This window comes from Pan troglodytes, chromosome 19 (assembly GCF_028858775.2).
Source record: "Pan troglodytes isolate AG18354 chromosome 19, NHGRI_mPanTro3-v2.0_pri, whole genome shotgun sequence".
NCBI classification, from domain to species: Eukaryota; Metazoa; Chordata; class Mammalia; order Primates; family Hominidae; genus Pan; species Pan troglodytes.
The window spans coordinates 61,775,647-61,796,025 of NC_072417.2; the positions used below are offsets into that span (position 1 = coordinate 61,775,647).

The window sequence follows — 20,379 nt, forward strand, 5'->3', positions numbered from 1 at the left end:
TTGGTGGGGCCAAAAAAAACATATCTAAGTTCTAACAGGCCTCCACTGATACGTCTCTGGCTAGAAATGGTAGGAGTGCCTCCTTACTGCTACAATGCCACCACAGCAGAGGGGATGACCTCATTACTTCTGGGCAGTGGTAAAAGTCTTGACTCCCTGCTAGGCTTCCTCTGACATCATCTTATCATGGAGGTGTCTCTTTACTGTCTGGTGGGGGTGGAAGTCCAGGCTCCTCACTGGTGTCCACTAACACTGTGGAGTGGGAGGGGGCTCATTACTGCTAATGGAGATAAAAGACCTGGCTATCTACTTGGCTTCTTCAGACAGTGTCCATGGCAGGGGATTTGGGGAACCTCATTATGGCCTGGCCAGGGCGGAAGTCTAAGCCGATTAACTGGCTTTTGCTGGTGGAGGTGGCACCACAATTTTCCCTGTGGAGTTTGGCTGGAATAGAGCAGGTATTGTCTAAAAGTGTCTGTCTTGCTAAGTTGCCTCTTTCCTCAGGCTTTGGCTAGAGAGAGCAGGCTTTTGTGAGGGCTTTATTTTAAATCTGCACCCATTTTTTCAGATTGCTGGCTGTTCAGCTCCAAGTCTGGAATCTATAAGGCAAAAAGAGAAGCCAGGGAACTCACCCATGCCATTCCTTGTCCCCAGGGTCCCTAGCCTGTGTGCCTTCTCTCTCTCTTTCAGGGTCTCTTATGTTAGTTTTATATATATTGTTCAGGGCTTGTAGTTGTATTTCAAATGGAATAGGGAAAAGCATATCTACTCCACTTACCCAGCACCATTTTTTAATTTTTGTATATATAACCTCTGTTCTCTATGTGATAAAAAACAAGGCATAAAATATGTATTATGAAAAATGTTTAATAAAAAATAAAAATTATTCCTATTTTTACCTCCCAGATATAATTTCTGTTAGCATTTGGACATGTAACCATGTTGGGTAGTGACATGGTTTGGCTCCGTGTCCCCACCCAAATCTCATCTCCAATTGTACTCCCATAATTCCCATGTGTTGTGGGAGGGACCTGGTGGGAGATAATCTGAATCACGGGGGCAGTTTCCCCCATACTGTTCTTGTGGTAGTGAATAAGTCTCACGTGATTTGATGGTTCTATCAGGGGTTTTACTTTTGCATCTTCCTCATTTTTCTCTGGCCGCTGCCATGTAAGACGTGCCTTTTGCCTCCTGCTATGGTTCTGAGGCCTCCCTAGCCGTGTGGAACTGTAAGTCCAATTAAACCTCTTTTTCTTCCCAGTCTCAGGTATGTCTTTATCAGCAGCATGAAAATGGACTAATACGGGTAGTTTTTCTTTTGACATCGATATAGACATTTTTTTTCAAACTGGAAGAACCTTAGGGTTCTTTTGGATCCTGGGGCATTTCATAAACCCAGCTCTTCTGAGCAAAGCTTCCCAAAGCAGTTGCCTCTCTGTCACTTCTCTCTCCTTAGCCCATTCCATTTGGTCTTTTCTTCCTGCACTTGTTCTTTCATGGTCACTCAAACCCTCCATGTCACCAGATCCAGTGGCCACTTCTCTGCCCTCATGCTGTAGACCTTGCAGTGGCATTCCTCACTCCCTCCTTGAAACATGCTTGTTTTGGATCCTGTCACATCGTGTTCTCCTCCTGCTCATGAGCTGCATCTTCTCAGTGTCTTTTTGTGATACTTCCGGTGCCACCTCTTAACACTGGAGGTGTTCTCCTCACTCTTCTCGCTTCACATGGTTCACAGCCTCAGTGACCACAGCACCATGTGAACTCCCAAATAGAGAGCTGTAGCCCAGACCTCTCTCCATTGGGGTCTGAAGGGGATAGAACTCGGACAAAGCAGGACTCTTGTTTTCCTCTCCCAAATTGTCCTCTCCCCAAACTTCTCCATCTCAGTGAATGTGATGCATCTATCTGCATTAAAGGAAAAGACAAAAGGGGATGAAGCATCCAAGGAAAAAGTGCACACCCACTTGGGGACCAAAATGTACTCAGCTATGATGCAAGCTGTACCCACTTATTATAGAGATTTTGGCCTGAACCTAAGCCTGGATTTTCTTAATCCATTTCCATCTGATTTAGACATAATGTCAATCCCTCATTCTGGCTTGTCAGTGTTGGTTTCAGTTTGGATTGTATGCATGTGTGTTCCTTTTTTCTCTATCTATCTATCTATCCATCTACTATCTATCTACTATTTATCTATCTATCCATCTACTATCCATCTACTATCTATCTATCCATCTACTATCTATCTATCTATCCATTTACTATCTATGTCTCCATCTACTATCTATCTCTCCATCTACTATCTACCTATCCATCTACTATCTATCAATCCATCTATCAATCTACTGTCTATCCATCTACTATCTATCCATCTACTATCTATCTATCCATCTGCTATCTATCATCTACTAGCTAACCATCTATCTATCTACCCATCTACTATCTATCTATCCATCTACTATCTAACTATCTATCTATCCATCTACTTTCTGTCTATCTATCTACCCATCTATCCATCTACTATCTAGCTATCTATCCATCTACTATCTATCTATCCATCTACTTTCTATCTATCCACTATCTATCTATCCATCTACTATCTATCTATTCATCTACTATCTATCTATCTATCCATCTACTATCTAACTATCTATCTGGTATATTTGGTGAGAAGTTGGGAGAGACTGCATCAGTGCCTGATGCCCTAATGTCATAGTAAATTGTCCTTTAGAGTTCTAGAGAGTTCTAGACTGGGCTAAACGGGACTCTTGACATCAGCGTTTGTTTCATAAAAAGTTGTAAAAACCACACCTGGCCAAGTATCGGGAGGAGTGTCTGATTTCAGTTCTGTCCACAAACCTGATGAGTATCTGTTTTCTTGTTAGAGAGGTTTCGCTCTAAAGCATATTCATGAATGGGATGGAGGGGGAGAAGTTGAGAGATTTTTCTTGCATAATTGGGCAGGAGTTCAAAGAGAGTAAAAAGGAGACTAGTGAAGATGTGCCCATGTCTGAGAACAATGACTTGCTGTTGGATTAATGGAGAGAAGACGGGGTGGTAAATCGTTTATCACTCTGGAAGAGAAGAAAAGCTGTGCAAGGGAAAAGATAATGGATTGGACCAGTCTACCCCAAACTTATTCTGATAGTAAAGCATCTAGAAGTCACAGTGCTCTGGAAGGAGAAAAATCTTCCTTGCCCAAAACTATGAAATATTCATATCTGTCTTACAAACTAGAAATGATTCTATCTGTAGAAAGTGAGCAGCCTGTGTCAGGCTGCAGGTGGCTCATGCCTGTAATCCCAGCACTTTGGGAGGCTGAAGCCAGCAGATTGCTTGAGCTCAGGAGTTCAAGATCAGCCTGACAACATGGTGAAACCCTACCTCTACAAAAAAAAAAAAAAAAAAATTAGCCAGGCATTGTGACACGTGCCTGTAGTTCCAGCTACTTGAGAGGCTGAGGCAGGAGGATCGCTTGAGCCCAGGAGGTCAAGGCTGCAGTGAGGTATGATCACACCACTGCACTCCAGTCTGGGAGGCAGAGCAAGACCCTGTCTTGAAAAGGAAAGGGAAGGGAAGGGGAAAGGAGGGGGGGGAGGGGAGGGGAGGGAAGGGAAGGGAAGGGAAGGCTGCAATGTCACAACTGCAATCTTTTTCCACATCCAGAAGGCTACAGTGAGGTATGATCACACCACTGCACTCTGGCCTGGGAGGCAGAGCAAGACCCTGTCTTGAAAAGGGAAGGGAAGGGAAGGGAAGGGGAGGGGAGGGGAGGGGAGGGAAAGGGAGGGGAGGGGAAGGGAAGGGAAGGGTGCAATGTCACAACTGCAATCTTTTTCCACATCCAGAAAAACCAGAAAGCTGCCAATATATGTGTAATTGGCCTTTCTTGAGTTTTTACATTTACATTCATTTGCTGCTTTATTCTCCTGTGCACATTGTCTAACCATTAAGATGGGCTCCATATTTAAAGGTGGTAGGATTAAACAGTCTCCCGTGTAAGTGCCCATGGTTTAGCCTGGGTGCCCAAAGAATTCGGTTGCTACCTGGAGCTTATTCCTTGTTTTATTGTTATAGTCTTCCTCTGGTTTCCCAGCTTGGCAGTAATTTCAGTTTGCCCACCCCTGGCTCCAGTATAGCTGCTCTTACTTGCATGAGGAAGCTAAATTGCCTACAGCATACTTCATTTACCAGCTGAGAGAATACTCTGTACCACAGTCTCCTCATCTGTAAAGTGGGGGTAAGGAGTGTCTACCTCACATGGATTTAATGACTTAATTCATAGAAACACCTAGAACGGTGTCTGCCACATAGTAAGCTTTCAATTCCTATTAGCTGCTATTATTAAAATTATTATATGAAAAGGTGACATTGTACATCCTATTGTCTTTTCGGTACTGTACCTGGGTAGAGTGGACCAGAGAGACCTTAGTTCGAATCCTCTCTGTGCTATCCATATATCCTTGGGAAAGTCTTTTAGCCAACAGGAGCTGAACTTCCTCATCTCTGCAAGTTCAGAGTGTTCTAGAGTGGCTCAAAATAAATGAGATCATGTGCTTCAAGCCCTAAGCATGGTATCTGGCCCAGGGTCAGTGCTGTGTACACATTAGCGTCTTTCTCCTTCCCCTCCTTCATCCTCATCCCATTTCTTCTTGGTCTTGACCACAACTGTGGTCTTCCCAAGCATTCCTGTGCCCCTTCCTTGGTAAAGAAGGGCTTGAGCAAAGATGGGGGGAAGTGGGCAGTCTTGCCTCTGCTTCTTCAGTGTTTCTTTCTTTTGGTACATCTCTACTTCATCTTCTGCCTTCCCTGGACCTCCACACCATGTCCACCTACCTTTTCACATTTCCTCCCTCTCCTGGCCCCAGAGTCCTTCTCCTGCCCACTAGCTACCGTCACTGCTGTAACGGACTCATCTGGTGGCTAAATCATCCTCCAAGAATCTTATGTCTTGAAAGATAAGCTAGGACAGAGGAAGTGAACAGCCCTAACCCAAGGAGAATGAATCACTAACAATGGAAACTCAGCCAATTTTTATGCAAGACGTCTTCCCTGGAAGCCTCAAATTACAACACTGAGACGAAACAGTACACTCAGCCCTTTAAGTGTCTAGAAACCAGTAGAAATGACTTCCTATGAACACGACATAGGAAAGAACATGGGCTTTGAGAGTCACGCCAACTTTGCACAGACTTCAAGCTCGGGCCATAGGAATTGTGACCATAGGAACTTGAGTGAATAAATGGCTTACCCTCCCTGAGCTGCAGGAAATGTGAATAATTATGATAATGTCACAGGGTGATTATGATTATCAAACTAAGTAATCAATGTCTTGGGGATTAACTGAATGTTAATTCCCAAGACAATGGGGATTAATAATTTGATAATCAATTTGATAATCAATTATGATTATCAAACTAAGTGAAAGCGCCCAACATAGTACCTGACACAGATCAGCCACTCAAGAATTACCTTCCTCCTTTTCTTCCTCCCTCCCTCCCTCCTTCTCTCCCACCCTCCCACCTTCCCTCCTTCCCTCCTTCCTTCCTATTCTCCAGGCTGAAACTCATGGAGAATGAACAAATCGGGTGGTTTGTTTTTGTTGTTGAGTTATATAGGAGTTCTTTATATATTCAAGATGGTAGCCCTTAATCAGATATACGATTTGCAAATATTTTCTTCCATTCCATGGCTTGCCTTTTCACTCTGTTGATTGTATCCTTTAATGCACAGAGTTTTAAATTTTGATATTTAACTATTTTTTCTTTTGTTGCCTGTGCTTTTTGTGTTATATCCAAGAAATCTTTGACAAATCCAATGTGATGAAGCTTCCCCCAATTTTTCTTCTAAGAGTTTTATAGTTTTAGCACTTTACATTTAGATCTTTGATCCTTTTTGAATTAATTTTTTATGGTATTGAATCTTCCTAACAACAGAATATGTATTTCCATTTACTTTTGCTTTTTCGTGTCCCTCAAACATTTTCTTTATAAAAATCTTACATATTTTTAAAGTTTTAAAAAAAATTTGTATTACTTTTGTTGCTGTTAGAAGTGGAATCTTGTTTCCCCAACATAATTTATTTGCATAGTTAGATAATATTGATTTCTATATTAATTTGTGCCTAACCACTTTACCTAACTCTGTTCTTTGGTATGACCATTTTTCAGTTGATTTTCTTGGGTTTCTATGAACATTTTGAGGGTGAAAAATTATGAATTATGCCAATTCTATAATTGGCAAAGCTATAATTCATGAGCCAGAATGAATGACACATGACATGTAAAGCTTCAGAAAGTACCTCACCCACATATCTGTCCTGAAATTACTCGAAATACTTGAGTGAGCAAGACATGAACCAAAATAAAGGACTTATAAGTAGGAATGGTAGGGTACAAAACAAAACAGTGAGTAATAAAATAAATGAAACTTAAAGCCACTGTCCAAAAATACTGCTGTTATCACAGTTATTACATTTAATGTAAATGTCAAAAACATTTAAAGAACTATGAAGTAGTATAAAATATTTAATACAGGCCGGGTGCAGCGGCTCATGCCTGTAATCCCAGCACTTTGGGAGGCTGAGGCGGGTGGATCACCTGAGGTCAGGAGTTTGAGACCAACCTGACCAACATGGTGAAACCCCATCTCTACTAAAAGTACAAAAATTAGCCAGCCGTGGTGATGCATGCCTGTAATCCCAGCTACTCAGGAGGCTGAGGCAGGAAGATAGCTTGAACCTGGGAGGCAGAGGTTGCAGTGAGCCAAGATTGCGCCATTGCACTCCAGCCTGGGCAACTAGAGCGAAACTCCGTCTCAAAAAAAAAAAAAAAGAAAAAGAAAAAAGAAAAAAAAATACTTAATACACATATGGACCTGTATGTTAAAAGAAAACATGTTACATTAAAAGAAGGGCTAAAATTACAGAAGTAATTGTAAAAATTATATAGGAATTTCTGATTCTTGCTAATTAACTTTAAAATCTTGATTAAAGTGAATGATATTGTCAGAAAACCTAAATCTGCAAAGTTGACACATAAAGTTCAATACCTGAACAGACCAATAACTCTGGAAGAAATTTGAAAAGGGATTCCAAAAATAGCCTTGAGGAGAGCAGCTGAAGTCACTCACTGCTGGGCAGCAAGGAGAGTGCGATCCTCATCTCAGCAGAAGGATGCATGATTATCCTTCGTTCCAGGCTCAGATTCTACTTACAGATTTACTGCTGTCTGATCGGGGCAAGTCCCTTCACCACTCAGAGCCTTTGTTTTCCTATCTGTAGAGTGGGAATGTTGTACTAAATGGTACCTAAGGTGCCTTCCCAGTCTTAGAGTCAAATGTGTGTGTGTATGCATGTGTGTGTAAAATAAAAAGCATGACTTTCCAAGTCTAACTGTGCATCAGAATCATGCAGGAGGTGTTTTATTTCTTGGCCTAGTTCTGAAGACATCAAGAGTTGGGCAGGTGAGATGTGTGTGTTAAGAAAGCACTCTGGGCCGGGCATGGTGGCTCACGCCTGTAATCCCAGCACTTTGGGAGACCGAGGCAGGTGGATCACTTGAGGTCAGGAGTTCGAGATCAACCTGGCCACCGTGGTGAAACCCTGTCTCTACTAAAAGTAGAATAATTAGCCTGGTATGGTGGTGCATGCCTGTAATCTCAGCTACTCGGGAGGCAAGAGAATCCCTTGAACCTCGGAGGCTGAGGTTGCAGTGAGCCGAGATCATGCCACTGCACTCCAGCCTGGGCAAAAGAGTGAGACTCCGTCCAAAAAAAAAAAGAAAGAAAAAGAAAGAAAGAGAGAGAGAGAGAAGGAAAGGAGAGGAGAGGAGAGGGGAGGGGAGGAGAGGAGAGGAGAGGAGAGGAGAGGAGAGGAAGGAAACTCTGATAGGTAACAGAGAACATATATTGAATGTTTGTTATGCACCGGGAATGTTTCCACACATTTGTCTATGTTAACTCATTGTGCTTAACCTTGAGCTCTTGCAGATCCCAAGCACACACATGGTGTGCCCTGTCCTTTTAGGTGACACCAACACGTATGACACAAATGCAAACTGGGCACGGAGATCTGGTAACATTTGGTCATGAGGTGGTCATCAAGATGTTCCAGAATATATTAACTATGAACTGTATCTAGACTGACATTAAAATGAAAACATAACTTGAACATTCTCAAAGACAGCCCTTAAATCCCCCACAGAGCCCCAGAAATTCTCAGCCCCAGTTTAGGAACTTCAGGTTGGGGGATTTTGAGGCAGCCAGACTTGCACTAGTCCACTGTGACTACAGAAGAAATAGCAATGTTCAAGAAGCTCATGTAAGGTAGGGAATCATTTGATAACTGCCTGGAAAGATACTGAAAGGGCATAAGGCTATGTAAATATATAAAAGGTCTTAGAGCCATGTCTACCATTCACTCAGCTTCCTCTAATTAACAACTTACATAAACATGGTGCAGTTATCAAAACCAGGAAATGGTCACTAACAGAGTACTATTAACTAAACGACAGACCTCATTTGAATCTTAGCATATTTTCCCCCTAATGTTCTCTTTCTGTTCTACAATTCAGTACAGGATCCCACATTGCATTTAGCCTTTGTGTCTCCTTAGTCTCTACCAATCTGTGATAGTCCTCTATCTTTCCTTATCTTTGATGACCTGAACACTTTGGTGAGGACTCACCATAGTGAATGTCTATGTGGTGAATAATCACCATATAGAATGTCTCCAAACTGGGTTTTGAATGGTGTTTTCTCATGATTGTAGTTATGTGTTTTTGGCAAAAAAACAAAAACAAAAAAACACAAAGAAGTGACGTGTCCTTCCCTTCTCGGTGCATTACAGCAGGGGATACATGATGCTGATATATATAGCTTATTGCTGGTCACGTTAACCTTGATCATATGGTTAATGTGCTGTCTGCTGTGTTTCTCCACTGAGAAGTTCTTGTTTTCCCCTTTATAAGTGGTAATTATTTGGGGGGAAATACTTTGAGGCTATACAAATATCCTATTTCTCCACAGATTTTCACTAACAGATTTTTCGCAATCATCAGTGGATCTACAATTATTACCACGGTGTTTGCCTAGTGACAATTTTCTATTTCTCTCATTCCTCTCACATTATTAATTGGAATTCTTTTGTAAAGAAGACCTGTCATTTCTCCTCCATTTATGTTTTTATTCAATTATCTATAACATTTAATTATCTATAATTATCTATAGACTTGTGGGTATTTATTTTATTCTATGAGTTATAATTCATCACTTTCTTTGTTCATTCAAATTGTCCTAGCTGTGGCCATTGGAAGCTCCTTCAGGTTAGACCCTATGTCCTTTTGACACTCCCCATGGTTTTTCAAATATTGACTTATTTTCTGGCACTACAAGATGTGCTGGGTTTATTTTGTATATTTCCTGTTTCAATCCTAGGATCAGCCATGTCTCCAAGGAGCTCTGTTTCCTTTTATTGGAAAATAGTATTTAGAAACCAAGATCTGGGCACTAGGTGTGCTTGCTGCTACTGGGATGTCATTGCCTCTGGGCTTTCTCTGTAGACAGAACTAGAAAATGTACGTATGTGTATTAATCCAAGCACATACATCTTTTTAAAATTTTTCTATATGTATCTATCTGTATATACATTAAAAACCATGAGTTCATACTGATTCTTTCAAGTCTGGTCCAACTCCACAAGGTTCATTCCAGCCTTCCCCCTTCTTTATTTGTCACATCTTTCTTTAGCTCTTATTATCTATGGTTTATTCACTTATTTGTCTAATGCTAGTGTACACATAAAGAACTTTCAGATTTTTTTCTTTTTTTTCTTTTTTTGACATGGAGTCTTGCTGTGTCACCTAGGCTGGAGTGCAGTGGCACAATCTCAGCTCACTGCAACCTCCGCCTCCTGGGTACAAGCAATTCTTCTGTCTCAGCCACCCGAGTAGCTGGGACTACAGGTGCACACCACCACACCCGGCTAATTTTTGTATTTTTAATAGAGTCAGGGTTTCACCATATTGGTCAGGCTGGTCTTGAACTCCTGAACTCAGGTGATCCACCCGCCTTGGCCTCCCAAAGTGCTGGGATTACAGGCATGAGTCACCATGCCCGGCCCCGAACTTTTAGAATTTTTAACTCACATTCTTGTGAGAAACATATTTAATAGCTGGAAAACAGTATTTGTCTATAGTTTTTATTTTTGACTTTGACCAGTATCCAGTCAAAGTACCATTTTACAAAGTTACTGAGGTTAGTGCTTTCATTCCCTATCCCCGTCAGTGTGGTTATGTTAGTAATTGATTATACAGTTAGGTTAATTTGTTATTGCTTGTCTCCCACTTTTGGTCCCCTGCCCCCATATTCTGGTTGATTTCGATTATTTATTTAATTTTGGGTATGTAAAATATCACCATGGTTCTAAGCGTTAAAGCTATACACACAGATAATCCTCAGAGAAGTGCTGCTCCTCCCTCATCTCCAGTTTCATTCCTTGATCCTATCCACGCTTTTCTCACCTCCACCCCCATAGTAGCTAACCAATCTCCTTAATTTCTGGTGTATCCTTCCTGTGTTGGGAAGAATTCTTTTACTTAGGTCACGGTGGAGATTCTGCCTTATGAAGGCATGAGGAAGGGACTGGGGCAGAGAAGGGAGAGTCAAGCCTCGGAAGGTAGGAAGCAGGAGAGGGAGGAGTCATCCAGGACGGAAGCAGGCTGGGTCAGCCCAGGACTGCATGGGCCTAGAATATTCCAGAACACCAGGAAAGCAGTGTGGAGAGCCAGCCAGAACCTGGAGGCCCCCTCCATATGAGATGCAGGCCCTCTAACTCCTCCTTTCATTACTATTTAGAAACCCCCAAGAGGCTCTCCTCCCTGCCCCATCGTGGGCTGCCTTGGGAAGCTGGACCCAGGCAGACCCTACACCTCCTCTGACCAGCCCTGCATCAGAGGGAAGATGAGCCCTCCACATCATGGCGTCCTGTCAACATGGGAAGAAAAAGTGGAAGCAGGACTGGCTCTCTCTGTGCCCTCTGGGGTCCCACCAACCCACCCCGACTCCAGGCCTTTCTGCCCCATGCAGGGTCCCCAGCAAGGACTATGAGTCCTCTTTGCTGGCTCAGAAGAGGAACTTGGAGATGGGGGAAGGCCCTGTTGTTGGATATTTCAACACCACCTCACCACTGGCAGGGGAATTGGTGGCGGGTGTGGGGGGGCGGGGGGCGGCATTCCCGGCAGCAGCTGGAATTTTACAATGGGAGCTCCTCTCAACAAGATAGGGAGGGGGCTTGGGAGGGTGATGCCAGGGAAGCCAGGCCCTGCTTACCCAGCTTTTGAAAAAAGGCGTCATGCTGGGAGAGCGGGTGCCACTGTCTTCCCCCCTCACCTCTGCCCCAAAGCCGTGAGGTTCTGCTGACAAGTCATAAGAAACAGCTGATGACTGACTCAGACGGAAATGAGCGTGTCAAAGGGCTGGGTGGTGAGCCCGGTGTGCTGGGTTAACCCCCAGGGCAGCTCAGCTGAGGGTCCTCTGGCTGGGTTCCCTCTCCCCATCTCTCAGGCTCCCAGGGGCTAGTGGCTCAGGCAAGTCCTGCCTCTGAGAAGAACTTGGGGCGAGCTCGAGAAAGCCTTGGAATGCCGGGGAGGCTGGCACACCAGAATTCCACCAGTGCCTGAGGATATCCTGCCCTTCCGTGGAGAAGGCTTTGATGTGTCCCTTGAGCAGGGCGGGGTTGGGGGGAAGGGGTACACTGAGGCCAGGAGATGGGAAAGTCACAGGCAGCCCCAGAATGAGAAAGAGAAGCCATGGGCAGTCAGGCATTGGGTGGGGTGTGCTAGCAGCAGCCCCATGGCACTGTGTTCTGCCCCCTTAAGGACAGGAGTGTGCAGAAGTGGTGTTGGCTGAGAACATTCATTTGCATCTTGTGTTTGCGTCCATTACAGTGTGGGACACGTAATGAGTGAGCAGGATGACTCACTCCTGCTTCATGGCATAACCAGCTTGGCCATCGCAGCAGGGGCTGGGCAGAGGGGTCTTAAAACCCAGATCACACGGTTCAGGACATGCTCCAGGCTAGAGACGCCTAGGCCCCGTGAGCCACCACGGTCATCACCGGTGGAGTCCGAGAGAGTGTTGCTTGGTATCCCCTCTGGCACACACTCCTGTGAGCCTTCGCCTTTTCTCTGGAGGATGCAGGGCTGTGCGGGGCAGCTGGTGTAGATAGATGTGGTGGGGCTCACAATCCCCAGCAACTGAGAGTCTAGATTTTTTTTTTTTTTTTGAGACAGAGTCTTGCTCTGTCACCCAGGCTGGCACGATCTTGGCTCACCGCAACCTCCACCTCCCGGGTTCAAGCCATTCTCATGCCTCAGCCTCCCGAGTAGCTGTGATTACAGGTGTGCACCACCACACCCAGCTATTTTTTTGTATTTTTAGTAGAGACAGGGTTTCCCCATGTTGGCCAGGCTGGTCTCAAACTCCTGACCTCAGGTGATCCACCCGCCTCAGCCTCCCAAACTGCTGGGATTACAGACATGCCCAGCCTACCTCTTAAAGCAAAATCAAGTCTTCACTTGTTGAAGTAGTAACATGAATTGGTTTCAATTTTCTTCCAGTAACTGCCTCCGACTATGCTGAGGGGCAATGTATTCTAGTGGTTGAAACCCCAGACTCCCTGGGTTTATACCCTGGCTTTGCCATCTCCTAGCTGTGTGACTTTAGGCAAGCTGTTTAACCTCTCTGTGCCACCAATTTCCCATCTTTAACCTGCCCCATCCAGCTTCCTACAAAATTGGTCCAGCCTTCAGCCTCCTTCTGATAGGTTTCCCTCATGCTGCTGGCAGCCCTCTAGAAAAGTAACAACAAACCGGCTCAAGCCCCACGTTTGTTCCACCCCTCACCCCAATCTGGAGCTGTTGACTTGTCCAACAGTGGGTCTGCAAGATGCCCCCTCTGCCCCTTGTCTCAGCCCTGCCATGGCTCACAGGCAGCACAGGAGCAGGCGAGTGAGTTTGCCGGCTGAGTAGATAGTGACCCGAGGAACAAAGGGCAGCATCCTCAGCTTTGGGCATCCCAGTCTGTGTCAGGACTTCTCTGAAAGCCCTCTGCCCTCGGCTTTGCAGAGAGAAGGAAGGATCTTCCAGAAGGGTTGACAACCCTTTTTCTCTTCCCAATCTTATGACACGGATTGGCGGGTCACTGTGCTGGTTCTGGACTGACACCTCCCAGCAAGCCCACCAGAGTGGCTGCGCCCACGTCCTTGACAATACTCCGTGGCTCTTAGAACTTTAGAATGCAGAGGATTTAGCACCTTTTGTCCCTAGAATTGGGTCTCAGCCACTATTTGAAAATAAAAAGTCCTCCCTGATCCCCTTGTCTGTTTATACCAGTGTCAACTCTCTCCCAGCTGCCTTGAACAAGCCCCTTATCCTTACTGGACCTCAGCCTCCCCTTCTGTAAAATGAGGGACTTGCTGGGGAGGCCTCTGAGCTCCCTCCAAGAACCTGCCCTGGGGGTAACCTGGGAGAAATCAGCCTGTGAGAACAAAGGGTCGCTGGTGACATCTGGGCCAGCTGTTTATGCCCCAGGCTCATCCATGTGAAGGTGTCTGGTGTTTTACCTCCTCCAGCAGGTGCCGTTAGCCCTGAGCTGGAATAGGACCCACCTCCAGAGGGTCTTGCGGTCGGGCTGCCATGGGAGGCAGAAAGATGAGGCCTCATCACAGGTGTCAATCCCCACAGATGCTCATCCATGCCAGGTGCCAGCACAATCCCAGGTCAGGGAGGGGGTCTGCCCGGTCTGGCTCAGGGTCAGTGGACTCACGACCTGAGCTACCTGTGGAGGTGTTAAACAGAAGATCCAAAGGCAACTGTAAAAGTCACATGGAAGGGCCTCAGGATGTCTTTGGGCATCCAGGTGCTGCTAATGGACACACCCAAGGTCTTGAGTCACCAATGAAAGGTTTTCTTCTTTTCTTTTTTTCTTTTTGAGATGGAATCTCGCTCTGTCACCCAGGCTGGGGTGCAGTGGTGTGATCTCGACTTACTGCAACCTCCGCCTCCCGGGTTCAAGCGATTCTCCTGCCTCAGCCTCCCGGGTAACTGGGATTACAGGCGCCTGCCACCACGCCTGGCTAATTTTTTAAAATATTTTTTAGTAGAGATGGGGTTTCAAGATGTTGGCCAGGCTGGATTCGAAATCCTGACCTCAAGTGATCCGCCCACCTTGGCCTCCCAAAGTGCTGGGATTACAGGCATGAGCCACCGCACCCAGCCACCCGTGAAAGGTTTTCTGAACTCAGCTCTTCACCTCCACAGCCAGAAGGCATGGGACCTTATGGGTTAGTCTGTGTCCTGGGCCAGCCTGGCACCCTGGCATATACTCCTGGGTCCAGGTTCTCAGCAAGCTAATTCCTGGCATGGGCTGGCTCCCCTTTCTCCAATACTCTTCCCCCTCACTTGCCCTGGCTTCCTCATCCAGCTTAAATGTCCCTTCTTCAGAGAGGCCTCCCTGACCCCCCAGCACCCTGGAGGGGGGTCCCCACTTGTCCCACTCCCAGCACCATCCTTTACAGCATGTTTCACTTCTTGGAATCACGTCTTTGTTTGCTCCATTGCTCAGTGTCTGTGTCTCCCACCAAGGAGCACAGCTGCTTGGTTCACTGCTGTCTCCTCTAGTCTCCGCTAGTGCCTGGCACATGGCAGACAGTCAGTGAACCCGTGATGGAACAAAGGTGCGTGTGCCGCTTCCTGCGTGCCCACTGCTGCACTGTCCGGCTTTGGAATGCATAGCCTACCACAGACACTGTGAAAGGATGCTGGAGAGCTCACAAAGGGCTTAGTTTTCACTCAGCGAGTGGTGCCTCCCAGGCTGGGGAGGCAGGAGGATTTGCCTGTGTGGGGCCTCCGTAAGCTGAATACTCTAGCCGCGCAGCTGAACCCAGGTTAGGATTTTATCCCTCTTTGTATGTCATTTGCATGGCTCAGCTCCGAGCTCTGTGCTTCCTCTTCTGGCTTCCAGAACTGAACTGCAGCTTTCTCAGCATCCCTCTATGGCCTGGCCTGACTGGCCAGTGAAGGGGTCTGCCCGGAAGGAGTGAGTGCAGTGGCATCCCCTGAGGCCAGGGCGATGATGGCAATGACTGTAGCAGGGCAGCTCTCGCGTGTTGGAAGCTTACTCAGCGCATCTGCTACAGCATTTTATCTTCCCAAGAGCCCCATGAGGTTAGCACCATTGTCATCCCATTTTACAGATAAGTCAACAGAAGTTTGGAAAAGTTAAAGTATTTGCCCAAAGTCACATGGCTAGCAAATATCAGAGTCCAGGTTTGAGTGTAAGTCTGTCGGATGCCAGAACCAAGCTTAATCACTGGGCCAAATCACCTTCCGTGGCTTCCCCAGAGACCCAGAAGCCCTCATACATAACTAAGAAGCTGGGCTGGCCCTGCTGGGGGCTCTCAGTTCCCCATACGGGGCTAAAACCCTCCTGAAATTCCCTCTTCAGTGACTTTCCAGCTTAGCTAAGCACCCCTTGGATTCTCCTCAGTAGGATGAGGAAGGAGGGCAGGGAAGGTCTTTGAATGACAGGTAACATTGCCAAGCCCCAGGGGAAGGAAAGAAAAATGGCAAAAGTGGAGGTTAGGGCAGAAAGGACACAGATGCCTGTGACCTGGGCACCCAATCAGAGGGAGCTCCCTCCAAGCATATTGAGGGAGTTGCTGTGGCCTTCTCATCAGGGACACGCTCTCTGCCCCATCCCTGGAGGTTTGGAAAACACAGCCTGGAAATTCAGAAAAAGTCCTCCGAGTGATTCTGATTTTCCCCTCAGGATCTTCCTGCCCAGCCCACTGGAGTCTGACCACTCCCTGGGTACTTGGCGACACTCCCCACTGCCCAGTGGGTAAGGCAGGTCCCTTTCCACCTCTCTGCTCCCATTCCTGACCCCTTACTTCCCACACCTCTGTCCCGTTCTGCTGCAGGGGTGCTCTGTCCTGCCACTCAGATGTGGCCCTCCAGATGCCATTCCTACCCTGGAGGCAGCTGTAAGGCCCCTGGTCCTGTTTCCACAGCACCTGAGCTATAGCTGGGCTGGGCTGATCGCGCTGCACCGTGAGCACCTGTTGTCTTTACTGGACCAGGTGCTCTCTGGGAAAGGAGCTCAACAAGCTGACTGGTGTCTGTCCCCCATGCAGGCGATGACCCAGGATGCAGCCAGGGGCCACGACATGCACGGAGGACCGCATCCAGCATGCCCTGGAACGCTGCCTGCATGGACTCAGCCTCAGCCGCCGCTCCACCTCCTGGTCAGGTAGGTCCAAGGGAGCCGGGGAGGTGTTAGAGGGCTCAAGGAAGCCTCAGGGGCCACGGTGGGCACTGGACCAGGCATGGAAACTGGCAAATTCTAGGTCAAACCCTGTCTGTGTGACTTGGGCAAGCCCCAGCCTTCTCCTGGGCAGGTGCCCGGCACAGCACTTGATATAGTCAGACCTCAGTATCTGGCACTTTCTCCCTTCTCCCACGGTATCTTCCTCATCCTACTCAGGGCTGGCTGCCTTTTGCTTCTGGAAGAATCCATCGAATCTGCTTAGAAAACCACAACTGCTGATTCTGAAAAAGCAGCTGGGAATTCACAGGCAGCTCTCCCCAGAATTCTCCTGTTTGTTTGTTTCTAGTTCCCTCATAGTCCTATCCTCCTCTTCCCTATAGAATAAGGGAAAACTCAGCAGAGCTGCAGAGAGCAGGAGGCCTCTATGTTTCCCACCTCCCAGGACTAAAAAACAGGGTGTCCGCAGTCCCGGGCAATTGCGTCTCTGAAGGCTGGCGCCTGGCTGTAATAATTCTTATGCTTGTAGAGCTTTCTCATGCCCCATATCTCACTGGCCTCCCTAACTTCTCCGTGAGTAGCCACCCAGTGCTCCTTGAACATACCTGGTCCCTCCGTACCTCAGCACCTTTGCACTTGCTGCCTGGAACTCTTCCCTGGGAACTACACATAGCTGGCTCCTTCTCATCCAGGTCTCAGCTCAAATGTCGCTTCCTCTGACAGGCTGTCCTTGGCCTTTGGAATGAGACAGACCTGGATTAAAGCTATCTCCCATTGGCTTTACAACCCTGAGCAGGCCACTTATCCTCCCAGGACCCTGGCCCTACTTGCCTTGTCTGCAAAATGGGAATAATAACAATGGAACCACTTTTCTGAAGGGACAGTGGGATCCTCAATGAAGATAATGTATTCAGAGGCCTAGCACTGTATTGGCACATAGTAGGTGGTCAATAAATGGTAGTTTTCTTTCTTGCCTGCTACTCAGGTTTTGATGGAGGCTAAGCTCATAGGGCTGGGGAGAGGGCTATCGTTAAGCAAAAGAATATAAAAATATCTGACCTTTGCAAATTTTCTGACAACCTGTGACCACATGGACACATTGTTAGAAGCCTCCAGAACTTTGGAAGGAGCCTGTACACGTGAGAGGTCCTGGAGCTTGAGCTCCACGAAGTTCAAGTTCAATCCATTTCCACTCCTGCAGCTCTCACTCCCCACTCCACACACACATACACACAGTCCCTCCCTGCTCCTCCGCCCCAGGCCGTCCCTTTAATTTTTAGGGGTTTACCCTTGCTGACTGCAGGGAAGCAGAGACTGACAAAATAAGAAAGTCTGGGGAAGTTACAGAGTGACAAAGTGCTCATGGCAGCTTTTAAAATAGAACTCGTTTAGCTTCCCCTTCCTGGGCTCCATTGCCATTCCTGGGAAGCTCCATGGCTGCTGTAGACTCAGTCTTGCGTCTTGGGATGGAACTCACCGTGGCTCCTCTCTGTATTCTTCCAGCAATTTCTGCCTCTGTTCTAACCTCCCTGCAACTCATAGGTACCAGAACCCACTGTAGGAAACCAGGGCAGGAGAGGTTGTGGGAGAACTGGTGCTTCCACAGGGAGCGGAGTCATAGTGAGCTCATTGTCCTCTAAAGGGCTTCCCAGCCTGCATCTCCAATCCCTGTGTCTCTTGCATATGCAGGAACAGGGAATTTGTCATTATGTCTTGATGGGGCATGGTAGGGTTGAGTGTTGATCCAGCATCTTCTCCTAGATTCACTTACTTTAGAAAGGAGTGTTCCAGGCCGGGTGCAGTGGCTCATGCCTATAATCCCAGCACTTTGGGAGTCCGAGGCGGGCGGATCACGAGGTCAGGAGATCGAGACCATCTTGGCCAACATGGTGAAACCCCATCTCTACTAAAATACAAAAATGAGCTGGGTGCGGTGGCACGTGCCTGTAATCCCAGCTACTTGGGAGGCTGAGGCAGGGGAATCGCTTGAACCCGGGAGGCAGAGGTTGCGGTGAGCTGAGATCGCACCACTGCACTCCAGCCTGGCGACAGAGCAAGACTCTGTCTCAAAAAAAAAAAGAGTGTTCCAGTGCAATACCACAGAAAAATGTTCCAGCATAAATGCCCCTTCTTTACAGCCCCTGCCTGAATGTGGCTGGAAGACACCAGAACTGACCCCTTGCCTCTCTCTCCTTTTCCAGCTGGGCTGTGTCTGAACTGCTGGAGCCTGCAGGAGCTGGTCAGCAGGGACCCCGGCCACTTCCTTATCCTCCTTGAGCAGATCCTGCAGAAGACCCGAGAGGTGAGGGCGAGTCAGGAATTGAAGGGCAGATCTGGGGTCGGCCTCGTAGAGTGGAGAAATAGGTCCCAGAGAACATCATTCCTGGGTGCCTGGACCTCCAGAGGGGCTGGGCAAAGGCCCTGGGAACCTGTGAGTTTTGTGTTTCGGTAGCGCTTGCATATGAGAGGTTTCTAAGAAGGGGGTGCATTCAGTAAGAACACATCATACGCGAGCTAGGGTCCTGAGTTCAGCTACAGACATGGCTTATAAGTCCAGATATAGACTAGGAAGGGAGAAGACACTTTACCCAATTCCTTTCCTCAAAAAGATCCATAAAAACAAAGACAGGAAAGAGAAAACTGATCAGAAAGGTAAACTGAGGCCTCCTCTCATAGTTCAGTCAATGGCTTCATGACAAAGAAGAGGAATGTGTTTAGTGCTGAGCTGGGCTTGGGTTCCAGAATAGCTGTGAGTCCCAAAAGAGGATTTGGGCTCTTTTGTAAAGAATTCTCTTTTATGGTGTGTATGTGTGTGTGTGTGTGTGTGTGTGTGTTTTAATTATTTTAAATACATGTGATTTGGAAAACATGTCACTTTCACTCTCGGCTACCTATCCCTGTAAGAAGATGCCCAAGGTTACAGTTCTGACCCCACTATTTACCTGGTAGTTTTTTCCCTCATCATAAGCCAACCAGCTCAGAAGAGCTGAACCACCTCTGGAGTGCATAACATATAAACCCAAATGGAAAGTCTGGATCACCGTGTAGCAATAGAGGAGGGTTTCATAGAAAGGTCCGATCCGCCAGGCTTGGTAGACACATTGTCTATTAAGGATAAAGAGAAGGAAGATTCTAAATTTGAGCCTACTGGGCTCATCTAGCAGAGAAGACATGATGGGGCTTTCTCTGTATCTCCAACCCCCATGAGTTCCAAAATGGACCGAGAAACCTTCTGACCAGTGAATTCTAAATCATGTGGTGTGCACATGTGTGCATGTGGTGTGGTAGGTTGTATCAGAGAGGCAGTTCACAAAAGGAGAAATAGAAGTTGTAAACAAATATGAAAAAGCGATACTAAAATAAATGCAAATTAAAACCATAATGAGAGAAACTTTGCCTAACAAATTAGCTAAAAAACAAAAGGTAAGGCCAGGTACAGTGGCTTGTGCCTGTAATCTAAGCACTTTGAGAGACTCAGGTGGGAGAAATCCTTGAGCCCAGGAGTTCAAGACCAGCCTGGGCAACATAGCAAGACCTCGTCTCTACAAAAAAATACAAAAAGTAGCCGGTTGTGGTGGTGCACACCTGTAATCTCAGCTACTTGGGAGGCTGAGGCAGGATTGCTTGAGCCCAGGAGGTCAAGGCTGCAGTGAGCCAAGATCATGCCACTGCACTCCAGCCTGTGCGACAGAGCAAGACCCTATTTCTCTCTCTCTCTCTCTTTTTAAATTTTTTTTGTTAAAAAAAGATAAAAACCAATGCAGGAAAAGCATGGTGAAAATCGTACTTTTATATATATACATAGTATAAATGGCAAAATCCTTTTGGAAAGCAATATGACAATATGTCTCAAAGGTCATAAAAGTCTATAAACATGTTGATAATCTTTGATCTGTTGACTCCACTTCTTGAACTCCTTTCTAGATTAATAATCCAGATTATGGAAAAAGGAATGTGCTGCATAGTAGTGTTCATTGCAAAATATGTAAAATACCAAGAAAATAATCTTGAATGTCCACAATGAAACTAATAAGATGCCAGGCATGGTGGCTC

At 46.6% G+C, this 20,379-nt stretch overlaps 1 protein-coding gene across 7 annotated transcripts in view; it reads left to right on the forward strand.

Annotated features, from left to right (window-relative positions):
• Positions 1-20,379, forward strand: part of PIK3R5 (phosphoinositide-3-kinase regulatory subunit 5) — an 87,794-nt gene that overhangs the window by 38,119 nt on the left and 29,296 nt on the right. For all 7 annotated transcript variants that reach the window (XM_016932414.3, XM_054670477.2, XM_016932412.4 and 4 more), the window contains exons 2-3: positions 16,196-16,311; positions 18,528-18,628. In XM_016932414.3, the coding sequence (XP_016787903.1) occupies positions 16,209-16,311; positions 18,528-18,628 (204 nt within the window). In that variant the 5' untranslated portion in view covers positions 16,196-16,208. The remainder of the gene's footprint in view (positions 1-16,195; positions 16,312-18,527; positions 18,629-20,379) is intronic.